Source organism: Crassostrea angulata, chromosome 6 (genome assembly GCF_025612915.1).
Source record: "Crassostrea angulata isolate pt1a10 chromosome 6, ASM2561291v2, whole genome shotgun sequence".
Classification (NCBI taxonomy): domain Eukaryota; kingdom Metazoa; phylum Mollusca; class Bivalvia; order Ostreida; family Ostreidae; genus Magallana; species Magallana angulata.
Genome location: NC_069116.1, coordinates 11,928,035 through 11,947,301, shown reverse-complemented (window position 1 = coordinate 11,947,301; position 19,267 = coordinate 11,928,035). Strand labels below are relative to the sequence as shown.

The 19,267-nt window shown below is 32.7% G+C and overlaps 2 protein-coding genes across 2 annotated transcripts; both read left to right on the top strand.

The window, feature by feature from the left end:
- The first annotated feature begins 69 nt into the window (after window positions 1-69).
- LOC128187805 (collagen alpha-1(XII) chain-like) lies at window positions 70-6,696 on the top strand. Its single transcript, XM_052858408.1, has 9 exons — window positions 70-130; window positions 759-1,187; window positions 1,368-1,502; window positions 1,821-1,838; window positions 2,852-3,193; window positions 3,379-3,474; window positions 3,657-3,674; window positions 5,623-5,761; window positions 6,106-6,696. Exons 1-8 carry the CDS (start codon window positions 70-72, stop codon window positions 5,748-5,750), a joined length of 1,227 nt encoding a protein of 408 aa, XP_052714368.1. The 3' UTR covers window positions 5,751-5,761; window positions 6,106-6,696.
- Window positions 6,697-12,099: 5,403 nt separating this feature from the next.
- LOC128187804 (proline-rich protein 2-like) lies at window positions 12,100-18,993 on the top strand. Its single transcript, XM_052858407.1, has 8 exons — window positions 12,100-12,187; window positions 12,300-12,387; window positions 13,698-13,736; window positions 15,798-15,839; window positions 16,116-16,142; window positions 16,425-16,520; window positions 18,499-18,559; window positions 18,835-18,993. The coding sequence occupies exons 1-7, from the start codon at window positions 12,146-12,148 to the stop codon at window positions 18,531-18,533; spliced, it is 369 nt and encodes a 122-aa protein (XP_052714367.1). The 5' UTR covers window positions 12,100-12,145; the 3' UTR covers window positions 18,534-18,559; window positions 18,835-18,993.
- The last annotated feature ends 274 nt before the right edge of the window (window positions 18,994-19,267 follow it).

Here is a 19,267-nt window from a genome sequence, read left to right as displayed (position 1 = left end):
TTTAGCTCCGCCACAAGATAGTAAGTGATGTTTTGATGTTTGTTTTTGCATGCTTAGACTGATATAATCATGTACAACACCTCGAGTTATGTATCCCAAACTCCTTCATTAACACTACCCAGGATAAAATGTATGTTTATTTGCATCTTTTATAAAATAAATTCTTTCTTTTTTGTTTGAATATTCGTGGCATGAATCCTATAGCTTTAGAATACTTAATTGTCATTTTTTGAAAAAGAAAAAAACTGTTATGATTACCAATTTACAAGATTATTATCTGAAATTGAAATCCAACCTGTAGAAAGAAGACAAACATAGAATATATATTAGTTATTCTGTCCTTTATACCTTTTCTTGCACATTTGAAGCTTTCAGAATTTTAAAAAAAGTGTTTATTCCATTTAATCTAAAATTTAGTATCAATTGCTTTAAACTTCTAATTAACTTGATGTAAAGCATTGTATAGTGGAACCATAAATCTTTTAATATACCACATATTATATGGTTTTCATTTGATTTGTAAAACAAATGTATGATTTGTTAAGCAATGTTTTAACGTTGACATTTTGTACGTTAAAATTCGCATGATTTTCTTTTTCTCAAAATTTATAATGTTTAAAAAATTGCATGTAAATTAAAAAAAACTTATGCATGAAGAACTTAGAATAATATTTGGAAATCATCTCCTTCATTAGTTAATGATTTTCTCTGCACATAACTATTCTGTATTTAAAAATACCAGGTATATTGGCATACAGTTACAGATTGTTCCGAGCCAGTAGATCTTGTTTTTGTTCTGGACAGCTCTTGGAGTTTAATGAGTGAAGATAACTTTGCAAAGGAGCTACAGTTCGTGACTAGCGTTGCTAATGCATTAGCTGAACAGATGGGCCAGTCCCGACTGTCCGTAATCACATTCAGTGACGATGCCAAGATGGCCATACCTCTGACAATGTACTCGTTAACATCCGAGTTCACCAAAAAAGTGCTAGATCTCCCATGGATAGGTGGGAATACGTACACTGATAAAGCATTAGAGATGATGTATAAACAATTCGATGCGTTCCGTACGCGCGGGAGAAGGAGTGTGGGCGTGGTCATCACGGATGGGGGGTCCACGGACCCCTTTAGGACCCTATCTGTCATCAAAAAGATCAAAGAGAAAGGGATTAACATGTTTGCAATCGGTAAGAACAAAACAAATTTGAAACTGAAAACTTGAATTGATTCTGACGATACTGTTATTTTTTTTAATTCACGATGATTACGAAAGAGTGATAAGGAATCGTCCATGGTATCATTGAGTATCAAAATATTGATAAAAAAAAACATGATTAATTATCTGTGACGTTTCAAATTAATTATAGGCGTTGGAATGAGCATTAATGAAGAAGAATTAAGAATGATAGCATCAAGTCCAGTGAGTGAGCACAAATTTATGGTGGAAAACCTGGATGGTCTGAAAATGTTACAGAGAACGCTTGTGACAGGAATTTGCCCAGGTGGTCTATCTATTCATTCCCAAACCCTCCGAGTTAGAAGCGATGCTGTTGTAATTTTTATTTAATGTAAATTGTTAATGCATTTCTCCCTATTTTCCTATTTCGGGAAGAATAAAATTGTTTCAATAATATTCTGTTTTCGACCTGAAATATGGATTCGTTTCCTGTTATGAGATTGCACCTTTCTCCACTTTCTTAACACCTCTAAGGTGTTTCTTGCAATGCACCTATGTGTAGTCATTTATCAATTGTACCACACAATATTGCATGTTAGATGAATGTATTGTAGATAATATATACTCATGATTACAATTTCAGGTCCAATAAAAAAACCGAGTAAGTATGTAATGCTTTCAATTACGACCGACGTACTGAAATTCAGCTTGGGTTCTACTAATTTGTTTCATTGTAGAATTTAGTTTTCGTGTTCATATTGCTACTTTTTTCTCAATTGTTTAGTCTTCCCTGTATTCATTTTTCACTTAATTCAAAATCATTCAAAATCATTCAAGACTAAAAAAGTTGCGGACCTTTTTTAAACCAATTTTAATTTCAAGCAAGTTTATTACCGTGATTTTGTTGTCATTAAACTGGGTTTTTAACAGACCTAATACTTAGTTTAGAGCATTCATGCTTTTAACCGATTCAGATGTTTTAACGCTTTTAAAATCATTTTAACTACAAGCCACATCAAACAACATTGTTCGTAACATTTAGGTGTTAATATTGGTTGGTCATTTAGCAATAATGCCGCTTTTAAATATCCAAGCACGCAAAAGTTTTTAAAATCCTATCACAAAAGTTATCATAACGATATATGATTTAATATTTAAATCTTTTTTTTATCGAATTTAAGGTAACAAGAAAAATCAAATCTGCTTTGAATTTTTAGAGTTTTTAGATGAATTGATTTGATTTAACATATTTTTTACATGTTACAAGGTGAGTACATTTATGACCAAAGTTTATTTGCTTTATTATAATATTGTCTCTTAAATAAAACTCTAATTAAGATTTTTATTACTAGAAAGCCTATGACGACAAGCAAACCTTAGTTAGTTATTTAATTGAAATTAGCTGAAATATTATCTTACCTTTTTGAAGTCGTAAGTTATGCAAGACATGCTTACAATCTTGTATTGCATATACAGGTCATTGAAACGAGGATGCGCCATTAAAAATGTAAATCAAATTATACGTGTAATTTAAGTCTTTAAGTGCCGAGGTGTATAATTTAAATTTTGGCAATGTTAACATTCAGTTTAAAGAATCACAAGATAAGACTTAATGATGGTAATTGCTATGATAATTACGGAAATATAGGAATTAATGTATTTTCTTATCAACAGTTTGCAGAAGTGAGCCGGCCGACATTTTCTTCCTTGTGGATGCCTCTTCTAGTCTGCTGAACCAGGAAAACTTCGCAAAGGAGCTTCAGTTTGTGGTTAGGATCGTCGATAACATTATTGTAGGGGCGAGGCCCGATGATTCTCGAGTTGGCGTCATCACGTTTAGCACTGATGCCACCCTGGAGTTCGGGTTGTCTCGGCATACCTCTAACAGAGCTGTGAAAGATGCCATTCTAGCCCTCAACTTTACAACTGGGGACACATTTACCCACAAGGCTATCGACATCATGTATGATCAATTCAATAAATTCATGAGACGCAGTACTCGTGTCAAGAAAATAGGTAAAGTTGCTTGTAGGTTTTGGATAAAACAATTGTGTATACCATGAACCATTGTTCAAAATTTCTCGCCGCAAAAATGTTGTGTTCTTAATTTTAAATCAAGGCTTATTTAAGAATGAGTAAAATATCAAATAAAACATTTATTTTTATTAAAATAAAGTAAAACATAAACGGTATTATTGTAGGGTTTGTGATCACTGATGGACAGTCCACGGACCCTAACAGTTTAAGAGCATCCATTGATACAGTAAAAGCCCTCGGGATTGAAATCTACGCTGTGGGTTGGTATTTTTATAGTTCAGTATACGTGTCATCTTAATACTGAGACACGTTTATAAATTAAATGAATTCATTAACTATAATTTACTATTTAAAATATTAAGAAAAAATCCTTATGAAGATATAATATATATCATATTCTGTTTTTGGTTAATCCTTTAAGTATATGGTATTTTTTACCCAGGGTGCTGTGAAGTATCAGGTATTAAATCGTGTGATTGGGTGATTAATGGCGACTGTGAATATGCAATTAATTATGATAAGTCACCGCTGCTTTTTTGTCATGCTTCAAAGTAGACACCGCAGAGAAATCAGTTTTTTTAAAATTCAAATTCTTTATTTTTTACTAGACTTTGACCCGTGCGTGCACCGGTTGACATTGCATATGATATCGAACATTTACGAAATAGATCATCGAAACACCGTATTGTTGACATTTACATAAACAAGCTTTAAGCCCACAATAATGCTATTAATTTCACTACACTCTGCTTAGTTAGAATAACTGTGTCTCGGGACAGGCCTTCTCAACAGTTAAAATGCCTCTCATATACCCGTAATGTAGCAAAAAATTACAAGATTGCTCTGAAACGATTTTGGATTAAATTAATGAAGCTAAATTGAAAATAACAGTTAAATTATTCATAACAAACCATTTTGAGGTTGTAGATACCTTTCATCAAATCTTCAGTTCATATTAATGAAGAATTACAGTATAAACATTTTTTTCACCAACGTTTTACTCGCTTCGAATGTACACACCATGCTGACATTCGAACTCTCGGGATTTTTCATATTAAATGCATCGAGTTAGAGTTATCTCCCGTATTACCTTTAATAAATGGAATATATGTGACAAATTTTCAATGATTTACGTGTATTTGTATTATCGTTTCTGAGTTTATCCATGCAAATGTGATATTGTGGAAATAAAGATTAGCGTGAATGTAATGCGCATGCGCAAGATTGTAAAATCCAAAAAATTCAGATGATTTCCGGTTTTAAAAAAAAAGAAATTTATTAATTAGCGAAGCTTGATTGAGAAAAAATAAAAAACAAATTGGTAATCTTCAAGTACCAATGATTTTTAAAATATATAAAACAAAAGACAGTACTCTTCCGATTTCTCGGTATTAAAGCTAAACAATTTGAGTCTATTATTTTAATATAGTAGTATAGATTTCACGGTATTTGCTTCATTGTTTGTTGTATGGATGGCTGTTACAGTATTGTGTTATGCTTTAATATTTTATAAGGTAATACACAGCATTTATGGCACATCAATAATTATTCAAGAACTTTCCAGTAATATTGAGAAAGAGCAACCTTCTAATGTGTGTGTGTGTGTGTGTGTGTGTGTGTGTGTGTGTGTGTGTGTGTGTGTGAAAGAGAGAGAGAGAGAGAGAGGATCCTTCTTTATGAATCATATTTATTTTTATAACTGCTATAAGTGCAATTTGTGTATGATTAATAGCTTAGTGGGACATATCAATGATTGTTTATATGGAATTTGTTGTTGTTCAGTCTGGGTTAAAATGTTAACTTTATTCTTTAAATTATGTCAATAATAAACGTCCCCAAATAATTCTATTTCAGATTTTGAGCATTGTATTTTTCTAAATAGTAATGGAAGAGGCAGAATAAGTCTGTAAATTAAACGGATTAATTCAAATACTAGTAGTTGCTTTTATGGTACTCGTTCTCCCTCAAATGAAAGATATGCTATTAAGCGCAATTATAAAAATGAAATAATGTCAGTTAAGATATTCAATTTAACCGTAGATTCTTTGATTAAATGATATACATGTATTATCAACAACTGACACTTAGAACTTTGGCACGGAAGATGAAACTCCAAAAAGCCCTATTCAAACTTAAATGTTACGTGTTATATTATATGTTTTATAGTTAAATTTAATGAAATCAGTGTGTTTAAATGTTACCACAAGGTTATTTTAATGTCTTTTTTCTTAAGGATAAAAAAATAGCATTATGTTTGGATGGTAAAATGCTTAAAATTTAAAAAAAATGTTTATTTTTTCTTTATACAATATTGATATGTATATTTTTACCAATCAAATACATAATTAGTTACATATTTAAACCTACTAGAAATGGGTGTTGACCATTAGAACCTTTATGTAACGCAGGTGCCGGGGACTTTGATTCTCAAGAACTGGAGATGATGGCCTCAGATCGATCGAAAGTTGCACAAGTAGACAATCTGGACAAGCTGAATGAAATCACCTTTAAGCTAAATCTGAAAACTTGTACCTAGATTTAACAAAGGTAACAAAAAACAGTTTGAACATTAGCAAAACGGTTAAAAACAATACAACAAAACCTTAACATATTTTTTGCTTCGGACAAAATGACGCCCTTTTGATTACCGTCTACCTGTCTAAAGATGGTAAGCGTCAAAAGTAAGACGGCAATATGGATGACACAATGTTTTTTAATTGCATTTTTAAAAATATAATTTAATTCGCAAATGATCATGTCTACAGAATTTTGTCCATTTGTTTATTTGAAGAAATGAAATTTAGCTACAGTAAAGATTTGCTGATGAATAATTTTATAAACATAAAATATAACATAACATCAGACTTAAATACAACATAAATCTTTTGCAGATATGACAACCTCTGTGTAACTGTTAACACGCACCAAAAGGAAGACAAACGGAGATTGTCGCGTTATATGTATACTCATTTAAATATTCCAATGCTCCAGGTTATCTCTCTTTGAAGTAGATAGTACTTTGATATTGCGTTGTTTAGAGATATTCTCCTGCAAAATTAGAGAAATATAACAATCGAGATTTATTTAGATGTACGCAAAAGAGTTGTATACGATATTTGTTATCATATAGCAAAAAAAACTATTGATTTTGGTCGTCAATTAAAGTTGTTTATTGATACTATTTAAAGAGTTCGTGGAAATATTTTACTTGAAAAACGTTTACAAAATTTTCGGCTGTATTCTGAAACGTTATTTTATATTAATAATGTGGAGATAACCATCACCAGTTGCGTAAACGAGAATAAGGACAGATAGATTACCAGTTTTGATAATTATTAATTTTATATAATAGTATTTTAGTCATTAATATTTGCAAAACTTGCTGTGTCTTTACGTGTTTGTGTGTTTTAGTGTAATCCAAACACTGTTTTATTATTCGTGTAATTTGTAAAATATTCCAATAAATAATTATAATATTTTTTGTTTTCTTTCATACTGATGTTTTGTTTTGTTTTTGTTTTGTTTTTTACAGTTTTCTTGGCTGTATATGCAAGAGCATATTTTTGATAATTAAGTTTGTCCAAAATTTTAACATTTTGTAAGAAATATCTAGTAGAAATAGAACTAAGAGTTAAGAGGGTATTTTGGCCATCTTCAGGCTATAATCATCTCCCTGGAACGAAGAGCTTTGTATAATTATATAGGAATATATTCATCAAATTTTAAATTTTAAATATTTGGATTTATTCTATATATTATTAACGACAACCAAAATAACATATAAAGTTATTAAGGTAGATATGATAGTTAATGTTGTGGATAACCAGACTCTAATAGATATTTTCAAATAATGTTTTATTCTCAAGGCATTCATATCGCGTATAGATAAAGTCAGCCTCCAGAAAAAAATATTAAAAGAAACTCGTGACTTCAAAAACTTAAGCCAGTAAACATTTCATAAAAACAACTAAATATCAACAAGCGTAATTACAAATATTTACATAAAAAAAGTTCATCCTTTGGTAACGTCAAAATTATTTGTTTCAAGGTATTCTATGAAATAAACCGTTTTTTAAGATTTAATATACGTTGTTACTTATTTTTTTATTGTGTGACATAAAAACATACCCATCACTTGGAATAGAACAATTAGCATTTGGCTAATTCATTCGTTTTAGCCTTACTGATATCATTTTTTAAACTGCCATCTACAGGAAACGAAATTTTCGGTACATGTTACAAATTACATGTAAAACGGATAATTTGATGCGAGGGGTTTTATAGAAATTATGCACTCGAAAGTTTATAAGCTTTTTCTAACAATTTTAATAAACTTACTGTTTCACATCCTTGAAAACGAAATTACTTAGATAGAAAATTAATCATGTTTAACAGCCGCTATTACATGAGGTAAAAAGATTTATATTGTTTAAGGCCGCAAAATGATCAATTTTGGATGTTTTCGTTAAATTGATATAAAGCATCAAATTATTGCAAAACGCTGCCAGAGCCTAATTTTAAATAATATACAATATTTTAAGTAAAGGATATGGGTTGCATTTGCCTATTACACAGAACAAACTAATTACTAAAAACTGTTCAAATGCAAGGTCTTCACACAAAAAACAAAATTAGACGTCAGAAACTATCAAAAGCATTATCTTGTTACATGAAAATCCTATCGGACTTGGTAACAACGGGTTATTAGCATGCCTTACTTTTCCAACTCTTCAGATCATTTTTCAAAGACTTTTGTAAGTATATCTGGGTGTTTCTAACTTAACTCTCTCTCTCTCTCTCTCTCTCTCTCTCTCTCTCTCTCTCTCAGACATGACAGTATTGGTTATTGACCATAATCCTCATTGGACAGACGCGAAGAGGAAGAGCAAGGAAAAGTTCTGGATGCACAGACTCAGATCATTCAGACCTGATGGCATGAACAAACAAATGGACTTCACTAAAATGAACGTCTCATAGCCATACATCACCTGACACCCACATAGTAATTTCATGAAATCTGTCAACTGCGCCTCTTCCATTCATTTATTAGTTTCTTTACTACCTTTTATTTGTAAATCATTTTTTCTTAATTTTATTTATTTATTTTCATTTAATTTTATCTCTTTTTAATCAAAATTCGAGTCTATATCTTTAGTGCCGTACGAGTTAACAACGGGGGTTCAAATTTTCATTAGTTAACTCGGACGCCAATTATAATTAGCTAATTAACTTAATCAGGCGTGAAGTTGGCAGTCGATTGATTACTTTAGAGCGATCGGCGACAGTAGCAACACCTTCTTTAAGAATGTGAACAAATGTTTATAATGTAGCTGTTTTTTTTTTTTTATAGTTTCTTAAGTAGTTTAGTAGTAGCTTTAGATTTTGTTTTCTTTGTTTTGTACTCATGTAATTTATTTTTTGGTCCTGAAGAAGGGACTGGTTGTCCCGAAAATTTGACAATTTCTATTGTACGTGTCGTTAGCCATTTTTAGTGCTTTATATATATATATATATATATATATATATATGGACGACGATACCTACCTACCTAGTCCTTGCTATGCCCGGGGGCACGTAGGGCACGTAGGACTAGACTCCTCCACTTGTCTCTGTCTTAAGCCACCTTCTCCACTTCTCCCCATGTAAATTTGTGTTGATTCATTTCTTTTACCGCGGTCCATCTCCAGGTGTTCTTGGGTCGACCGGGTTTCCTTTTCCATTCTGGTGTCCATCGCAGTGCTATTCTTGTGATGTTTTCGGTAGGTTTCCTTTGCACATGCCCTATCCATCGCCATCTCCGTCTTATTAATTTAGATCTCATGTCTTTGGTGTTCGCTATTTATTAGTCCAGGAAGTCCTCATGATCTTTCTGGTACATCCATTGTGAAAACTTGAGAGCCTGTTTATGTGTCCTTCTGTCATTCTCCAACATTCTGCTCCATCGAGTAGGACAGACAGGACACAGCTGTTGTAGAATCTTAACTTTGTCTTCTTACTTATGTCATGTGTTTTTCAGATGTTTTTCAAGTTCATGAAAGCACTAATAGCTTTACTTAGCCTGGCCTTTATATCTTTGTCGGCACCCCATCTGATGTAACTATGATTCCAGGAAATGTAAATGTTGTTGTGTGGTCTAGTTTATTTCCATGTAGTTGTATTCTTGCTTGGTGTTTGGTGTTTAATGACATAACTTCAGTTTTCTTGATATTTCTTTTCAATCTATTTTTTTCTGCACTATTCTGTGATTTTGATGCTTTGCTTTGCATATGCTTTTCTAGATGTGACAGTAGGGCCAAATCATCTGCATAGTCTTTGTCTTTAAGACTGGTGAATAGAGTCCATCTTATTCCTGTGTAGTCGCCGCTAAGGGTTGATTTCATTACCTAATCGATTGCTATTAGAGGATAGCTGAGTGATATTTAAACAATTTGGCTTAAAGGTCTTCCCTTCAAAGATGATTTTACAGGTATCTGTAGTAATTCAATCTATGTGTACCTGTCTTTTAAAACCTAGGGACTTCTTGCTTGCTTCAATGAACAAGTTGCAGATTTTACCCAAGTGCTCGTCAACCACTTCCCCATTTTCATCACATAATGTTACAAGACCTAATATATGTTTTCGAGTTCTAGTCTAAAGTCTTGTCTCACTTTGTTGTTCCTTTATTGTCCCAAAGCTTTCCTGTATCAATTCGCCTAATGATGCTTTTTGGTGCTTCTTTCATCAGCCTGAGCTTTATTTTAGCATTAACAATATGGTGATCACCCCCAACACCAGCCCCGCGCTTCAATCGTACATCTTGTAAAGACCTTTTCCATTGATAGCAATGTAGTCGATTTAGTTTTTATCTCTCCCTCCAGGTGAAACCTGTGTTAATTTGTGTATCTCCTAAAACAGTGTTCCACTAATGACCAAATTGTTTTTTCCACAAAATTCTGTGAAGTATTCTCCGTTCCCATTCATGCTTTCACATCCTTGCCTTCCAATAACATTTTCATAGCCTGCATTTTCAATTCAAACTTTTGCATTGAGACTTCCATTAAGATTGTCAGATCTTGTTTAGGAACTTTGTGAAGTTCAGCTTGTAGAGCCTCGTAGAATTCTTGTTAAATATCATCTCCTGAATCATTTGTAGGGCATAAACCTGTCTTATAGATGTTTTGTTTTTTAATAATCTGACTCTGATAATTCTTTCATTATTAGGATTGTATTCTATTAGTGCTTTTGCTGCTGTTTTACTAAGGATGATTCCTACTACCTCGTGATGTTAGTTGTCTCTTCTTCCAGAGCATACAATTACTTCACCTGTACTGGTAACACTCTTTCCAAGTCTGTCCATCGACACGCACTTATGCCTAGTACATACAGCCGGTTTTCCTTCATCTCTCTAAGTACTTGAGCCTGTTTTCCGTCTAATACATCATGCATACGTTCCAGAAACCGCCTCTCATTTTGATTCTTGTGTTCAGCATAATTCTAGTGTGGACAGCTTCCTGTCGGATTTCAGTGTCCACAGTCAAACATGCAAAACTCTGTGGGTATGCTGAAGACCCGATGCTAGTAGAAAATAGTATAGTCTTTGTTTCCGAAATCAATAATGTTTTAAAGGAATGGGAGATAAGCTCCTTGCCGAACCTCGAACCTGGTAGACCAGGGATTTGTTTTCAAGGTTACCTTCCTCTAGAATGGTTGCCTGCCTTAGCTCATGAAACCATTATGTCCAGGGTTGAGTCCGAGTTTTCCTCTCTTAAATTTTTTTTCTGGATTTTCTTTCGTAGCCTTTGACTTTCCCAAGCCTTCCACAAGGCAGTGGTACTATTTAACCTATAGTTGGGAGCTAGGATTGCAGGCACCAGGCCATATCCACTCACCGGTGGGCCATACACGCCGTACATTTTGGTGCCTAGTTTCCTCCAAGACCCTGTGATTCTACTTGGGGCCGAAAGGTACCCAATTTCCGTCTGCTACCCCGAGGAGGATCCCATATCTAGGGTACATATGTCTAACTGTGGAGAGGCTATACCTGGCAAGTAAGAATTACAAAATTGCTTACTTTTTCACATAAAACTGTTAGCAAAGGGTGGAGCTGAAAGCAAGACTGACAAGCACAGACACAGACAGACACACACACTGTGTGCATCACACAACCATCAGACGATAATGGAGTTATGTGTCTTTTCATGTACTTAGACCTGTTCCCCTGATTGCTTCTTAAAGTTTGAAATAATTTCGCGAAAACAATTGCAATTGAGATTTTATTTGATTTATTTGAATGTACGAACAAAAAATGCTATCGCTGTTTTGTTTCTGGATCCTTAACTTTATTGTGAGAAATTTTTGAGCTTATTTATTTCTTTGATTAAAATGGAATTAAAAAATGTTTTCGAATAATCAATAAAGTCGGGGATTGCATGTAATAGAAAATTATTCCTTTCAAAAGTTAGACTTTGTTAAGACTTTAATGCAATTTAATTCTTGTAATATCAAATTTAAATACTTCGAAAAGTTTAGCACAAATATTATCAACATGAGTCAAAAAAAGCTAGCAGACTCAAACGAGAGACCTATTTGTGATCCCACGTCTTAAAGGGCTGTGTTTTTACATTACAATTGTCACCACTTACGTCTTTTAGATTTGAGAGTAATTCAAATCCAATTTAGAACTACTTTACTCATGTCTCACCAATGTCCCACCAATACCATATAGTTGATAAAGCTTGCATTTTCACAACTACATAACTGAAACAATCACCATAATTAGGAGAGATGACATTTTCAAAATAGCGATTTCCCCTAATTATTGCAATGATAGGGAAATGTCATAAGAAATGTTAAACCATAATACACAATCTGATAATAGTTTAAAAGGTAAATTACACGAGAAAAATTATAAAAACCTCCATTGCAGATATCCCAGGTCAGACATCTGCAAGGATGGCTATCGTTATGGTTTTCTGGATGGTTATTCTGATCTTTGTAGGTACACTTCGTGTGTATTGAATATCAAAACAATATATGTTCAAGAATCTGAGTTACATGCTTAAGCAAAATTTAACAATTTATTTGATTAATCAATTATATCTTACAGGATTGTGCCTCAGCTTCTCAAGAGAACTTATCCAGACAACAGAAACGACACGCGTGGCAGGGAAACCCACAGCCACCAGCTTGGAATGGTAAGGGTTTTTTAATTGTAGGCAAATGTTATACAGAACACACTATGTATAAATTGTATGTCATTACTACACTTTCGCCTTTCGCGTACTAACCCTTTCATCCTCCTTTTTGTTAAAAGTCATATAGTGTAAGGGAGTTGCTCATAATATTTGTAACAGTTAATACATTAATAATGAAATAGAAATACAATTTTAAAAAGGAAAGCATTAGATATAGAATTATATCACTGTATGTCGCATCATGAACTCCAATATAATTTTAAAATCCATTCCAGGAAGACTATGCTTTTAATCTATTTCTAGTTTTGGAACATAAATAGAATGCTTCGATTTTTATCACCGATTTAAATTGTTAAGAAGACAAAATATAATCATCTTGTTTTGTAAATATATATGCGGTGGTTGTTCATCCTATTTATGGAATATTTACTTAATTAAGACATTACAAACCGTATAACAACCTGTTTTGTAGCATTACTCATACAAACACGTAACAGTGGTTTTAAAGTAGATCCAGTGTTCTGTGACGTCACACTTTTGACTTTGAATTCTTTAAAAATTGTGCAAGATAGTTTTATTTATTTTATGTGAATATAATCACATGGATGTAATTAGAATTATTGGTAGGTTCAAGATATTTTCGCACTTAATTTTATACTAAATTTCCAAATTTTTATATATATATTATTTATGCAAAGGGGAAATAACTCTTTTTCTGACTTTTCTCTCAGTTGTATGTCTAAATGCTTTAGTTTTTCTTATTCCAACGATTAACTTTAAAATATTTTTGCAATTTTAGTTTTCTGATAAAGTTGACATTAAAATTTAACAAGAAAAACAAATTTCTGCCTACAAGATTTTACTTTTAACAAAAAAAATATACATTTTTCTAATGCTAAAATATGCTTTAGTTTATGTTTATCTGGCATCTCAAAAAGTGTGATGACATGTATATTTGTTCTAACAATTGATGACATGTAAGTCTATTAAGTCGAAATCAGTTCAGTTTTTCAACTCTCCTCAGATAATTTTACGAATATGGATCTACCTTAAAAGGGACATACTTATTCAAACAACTTGTCAAGCAAAAATTGAGCTTCCTATTTCTATTTCTACATTTGAAATTAAAAAGATTAGCTCTTTTGAAAAAAACATTTTGGCGGGGGGGGGGGCATATTTATTAAACTTGGTGCATTCAACAAAGGTAGAAGTTCCTTACAAGTCGCAAATACTCGTACATGTTGCATAGATTCAGAAACATAATTGCAAATGACAGCAATCAAAAGTATATTTGTTTCTATGTGTTTCAGAGAATTGGGAACTCCCAAGACCTCCATCTCCCATTTCAGGTAACTATAAATATTCTGATAACAGAACCATTTTGATGAAGAGTGATAGAATCTAAACTACGTGCATGAGTTAATGACTGGTATATTACATGCAGGTTATTCAAATTTACCGAACACAACAATTATTGTACAACTGATGGTTAGTCCTGACTTTTTGAGAATCTATTTGTTTAATGTTATGGATAATTTATAATTAATCCACCGTATATAGTTTACGGCAACACGCAGAAAACTAAACTATTTGCGATCTCTCGACAAAATTTTCTGGTGTCACAATTTAATTAATCTTTTGATCACATGAGTTACAATTTGCTTAAATAGTTATGACCTACTTTTATTTACTTTAAGTCAACTTTTGTTTGACTTTTAGAGTTGTTTCCTTTACCACAGCCATGTATTTGTATACAGATTCCACATAGCAATGACAGAGTAAAAAAAAATGTTTTATCAACTAGTATACTAATTGTTCTTGAACAATTAAAGATCTTTCACCTCATTTTATTTTATGTTTAAAATAAGATTGTTTCAATAAAATAAAGCATTTTTCCTATGTTACTTCATTAAAAAAAAGTGCTAAAAGATCATACATGCATTTTTTTATTGCTTGACCCTGACCTTTGACCTTTATATCATTTTGATCGGACAAGGTAGACGCTTCAATACCAAGTGGTACGATTTATCTATGGTTGTTTGTTCAAAAGTTGCTAGTGTTTTTATTGAATGCTTGAAACTTTCAGGGACAATAACTGCTAGAAAGGGACCTTGAACCTTTTCGATATGAATAGATTGAGGGAGTGACTAAATTTACTGAATACATAAGTAAAAGTTTAAAGTCTCTATCTCTAACGGTTTATGAGGAAGAGGAATAAAAATCATTCTGTACAATAGGAACAATAACTCTAAAAACTGTTTCAAGGTAGGGGTGTAAGGGTTATATTTTGAAATGTCTTATGATGTCCTACGTCATACATGAAAAAGTTTATCTCTACCATCCTAAACAAAAGAGATCTAAAAATTTATTGATTAACAGATTTCCAAATGCCCATGATCTTTGACCTTTATGTCATTTTGATCGGCCAAGGTAGACGCTTCAATTTCAAGTGGTCTGATGTCTTTACAAGGTATGGTAAAAATGTTGTAAGTGGTTTTATTGAATGTTAAAAACTTTCAGGGGCAAAAACTGCTAGAAGGTGGCCTCAGATTCTTTCGGTATGAATAGACGGAAGAACCCTCTAAGTCTAATAAAGACATTTGTAAAAGTTCCAAACCTCTATCTCTTATTGTTTCAGAGGAGTAGCGATAACAAGCATTTCGTATGATAGGGGCAATAACTCTGTAATTATACAAAGGTATGAGCCAAGGGGCCTTATTTTAAAATGTCTTAAGGTGTCCTACTACATCCATGAAAAAGTTTTTCCCTACCACCCTAAACAAAAGAGATCTAAAAACTCATTACTTAACAGAAATAATGACCTTGACCTTTGACCTTTATGTCATTTTGTTTGGCCAAGGTAGACAGTTCCATCCCAAGTGGTCCGAACTCTATATGGTTAATAATAAGTTGGAACTGATATTATGGAAATTTTAATACTTTCAGGGGCAATAACTACTATAAGGGTGCCTCAGATTCTTTCGGTATGATTGTATTTCAGAACTCTAAGTGTACTGAAGACATTGGTAAAAAGTCTCTATCTCTTTCAGAGGATTAGCGATAACAAGCCTTCCGTACACAAGGGCAATAACTTTGTAAGTTCTGGGAGTTACGGTATCAAACAAAGGGTACCATAACTTTTAATGGTAAATAACAAAAAGAAAAACTGTTACAATATCTTTAGAGGCACAATAACTGACGAATTTCATGGTGGTTTATTCCAGATGTTGAACCTCCGAGACCCCCGTCTCCAGTGAAAGGTTTTTTTCTTAAATACATTATAAATTGCCAGTGGGGAAAAGTTATAATTAATTTTAATATTCATACCGGTTTTCGTGTATTTTTATTCAAGATACAGCATGATGTTTTATCTGTAATAATTCAGCTATCCCTTGCTTCGTGTATTTCAGAGGACTGGAATTTTCCTCGGCCCCCATCAGCCTTAATTCCAGGTAAATTTTGATCACACAGTATACTTTAAGACTAGTATTATGATGTATTTTCCATATTATATGGTACGTTTAAGCTTGCATCGATTAGGATTTTTTTAAAAGTTGGAATTCAGAGATATTAATTTTACTGTCTTTGCATAATTATGCACACATTGTATTACTTTGAAACTGTTATGCTTTAACACAGTTCTAGTTAAGCAAACTAATACTAACCTATAAACCTCCTGCGCTAGCGCAATGACTATTACATTGTACATGTCTTTTTTTCTCCTGCAGATGTACCACAGCCTCCATCTTGGCCAGGTATCCTAAGCTTATTTTTTAGAGATCATGTTAAGTATGGACCTTTGATATGGAAGAAAACTTCCCTGTGTTCTTTAATGCTTTTTAAATTATCTTCGGTTAAACAAGTAAATGTTCATTTCTTTAAAAAAAAAACTTCAACGGATCATTCTAAAAAGATATACATGAATTTTTGCTTCTTATTTTATGAAGTTTACAAAGTCATGTGCAGAGAATAGACATCTAAGTGGCATAACCTAGACTTCATTTCAATTACATCAATAAATTTGATTGTCTTAATAGAAATCCCAAGACCCCCGGGAGGTTACAATCATCCTGGTCATATTAAGGACAGACCTAGCCTTCCAGGAACAGATCAAGGCAACGGTATTCATCCACGTAAGTTCTTCTAAAGAGGCTGATGCTCAACGAATTACCGAACAGATCTCCCTCAAACTTTTCAATATGATGGATAATTTTACTAATTTGGCCATAAACTATTAACTTAGTTTAAAAAATCCACATATTTTAGCATTTGAAATTTTGGCATTTTTATATAATTCTATACACAGTCCTTGGTTAAAAGAAATGTGTATACTTAAAATGGCGAGAACAGTTACAGCAAGATTTTTCTTATTCAAGGACTTTATTAAAAAAACGAACGTTTATCATTTTAATTTATTAAGGGATTATCTGCATTTTTTGTAAATCCCATTTATTCACTTTTATTGCTTTTAATTGACCTAGGGCAATGTAAGGTCAAATGAAGGAAAAAGTAATTCCAGTCAGCTTTTCTGATCACATTTTGCTTGTCGTCCGTCTGTCCGTAAACGTTTCACATATTCAACATCTTCTCAAGAACTAATGGCCCAATTTCAACTGAAATTGGCACAAAGCACCCCTAGGCAAAGTTGATTTAAAGTTGTGATAATTAAAATCCTTGCCCTTTTTCAAGGCCAAATAATTAAGAATAATTGAAATATATTAAACTTACAAAAAAATTCTTCTCAAGAACTATTTTGCCAGGAAAGCTGAAGCTTATGTGAAAGCATCCTCAGGTAATGTAGATTCAAATTTGTGAAAATCATGACCCCTGGGGTAGTTTGAGGCCACAATGGGGGCCAAACTATAATGGAGGAATGTACTGAGTATTTTTTAAAAAAAATCTTCCTCTCAAAAACCAATCAGCCGGGAAAGCTGAAACTTGTGTGCAAGCATTCTCAGATATCTTAGATTCAAAGTTGAGACTGTAGGGTGGAGCCATATTGGGGGTTGAATTTTTAAATAGGAATATATAGAGTAAATTTTTCTGAAACTTGTGTGGAATCATCCTCAGATAGACTTTATTTAAAGTTGTGAAAATCATGACAACCCGGGAGTTATGGTGAGGCCACAATTGGGGGGGGGGGGGGGTACACTTTAACATAGGTATATAGAGAGTAAATATTTAAATACCTTCTCCTCAGAAACTAATTAGCTGGGAAAGCTAAGACTTGTTTAGAAGCATCACCAGGTAGATGACATTCAGATTTGTTCAAATCATGATCCGGGGGGGGGGGGGGGGTAGAGTTGGACCACAATGAGAGATTAAATTTTTACATTGAAGTATTTATAGATAAAATCTTTGAAAATCTTCTTCTAACAAACCAATTGGCAATAAAAGCTTCACCTTGTGTGCAAGCATCTCAGATAGAATATTCAAGTTTGTTCAATTCATGATTTATGAAGTTAGGATGGGACCACGACGTCACAAAAATTTACATAGTAATATATAGAGAAAATAATAAGAAGTAGAGAAGGGCAACATTGGGGATTCAATTGTACAAAGTATTCACAAAAACTGAAATGTTATCATGTTTGGTTTTACTAGGCTAAACATGCAAGCATTTTGACATATTGCTGACTCTGGCCCTGGACGATTCTTGGGCCTCAAAAGGAGTTTAGAGTTTGATATAGATTTATATCCCATATATAAACAATTTTTCAAGGTATTTTTGGGAACTGCAATGCTCAACGCGTGATATGACTATAAAATCGTCATGTTAGAAAAGGGACTAGATTATAAACATAAAAATATCCAGGGTGAAGAAATGGAATTTCATTTATACAGGATTTACATGTATTATACTACATTGTCCAAATAGTTTGTATTATGGCTCCATTAAGCTAATTTTATCATATCTGTTGTTCCTCATGTGAGTGATGTGGTACATGGACCTCTTGTTTGGTACATGAACTTATTTCAATTGGTTTCTGAGTTGTGAGGGTTGTGTAGTTGATTGTTGCGGGTGTGTTGTTTGATTTTGTTTCAGCATGGAAATCGGCCATTAAGAATGTAAAAAAAAAGTCATTTTAGCACTGATCCGTTTTATTGCAGCAACTGATCCTAGAGGACCAATCATCTATCGATGAAAACGAAGAGGGTGCGGATGTCCATGGTAATTTTAAAGTATAAGGCTTTATATTCGCAGTTTCAGTCTGACAACCTCAAAATATATTTTTCTTAATTCTAAAGCAAAATCTTAGCCAATAGATGTTAGCAACCACTGAATCAAGGTTTGTTTTAAATTTTTCCTAGAATTGCTATTGTGTAGATCTAGAATAGAGATTAAAATTTTGAATCTAAATTTCCACTATCAGTCTAATGAATTAGTATCATGTGTTACAGTACAGTTTGTACATAACCTCTAATGAATGTTTTATTCTTTTACAGGAATTAAAAAATAACATTCAACTAATAAAATGCTTGAAAAGCACCAATTATAGAAAATATTTCCTTTGTTTTGTTAAGGATTTCTTTGAGGGATTTGTCTTTACCATGTATATGAATTCTAAAATACATGTATAGTCTGTCCTAAGGTATCTATGCAGTACATTTGGACGATTTTTAATGAAAATACACACACTCTTTTTTTATTATTTATTATAATCTATAAAGCGCACAATTTTACAAATAAAAATGCAATCAATACCACTATACACACAAATAAAATACATAAATTTGCCATACATGCAGAATTTAAAAATGTTGTCTAAGAAGAATTCACAGGGTTTTTTTCTTAACTACACATAGTTATTGAAAAGCACACGTATAATAAAATGCCTTTAGCTGGCGCTTAAAAGAAGTAAAAATACAAATGGTTCTA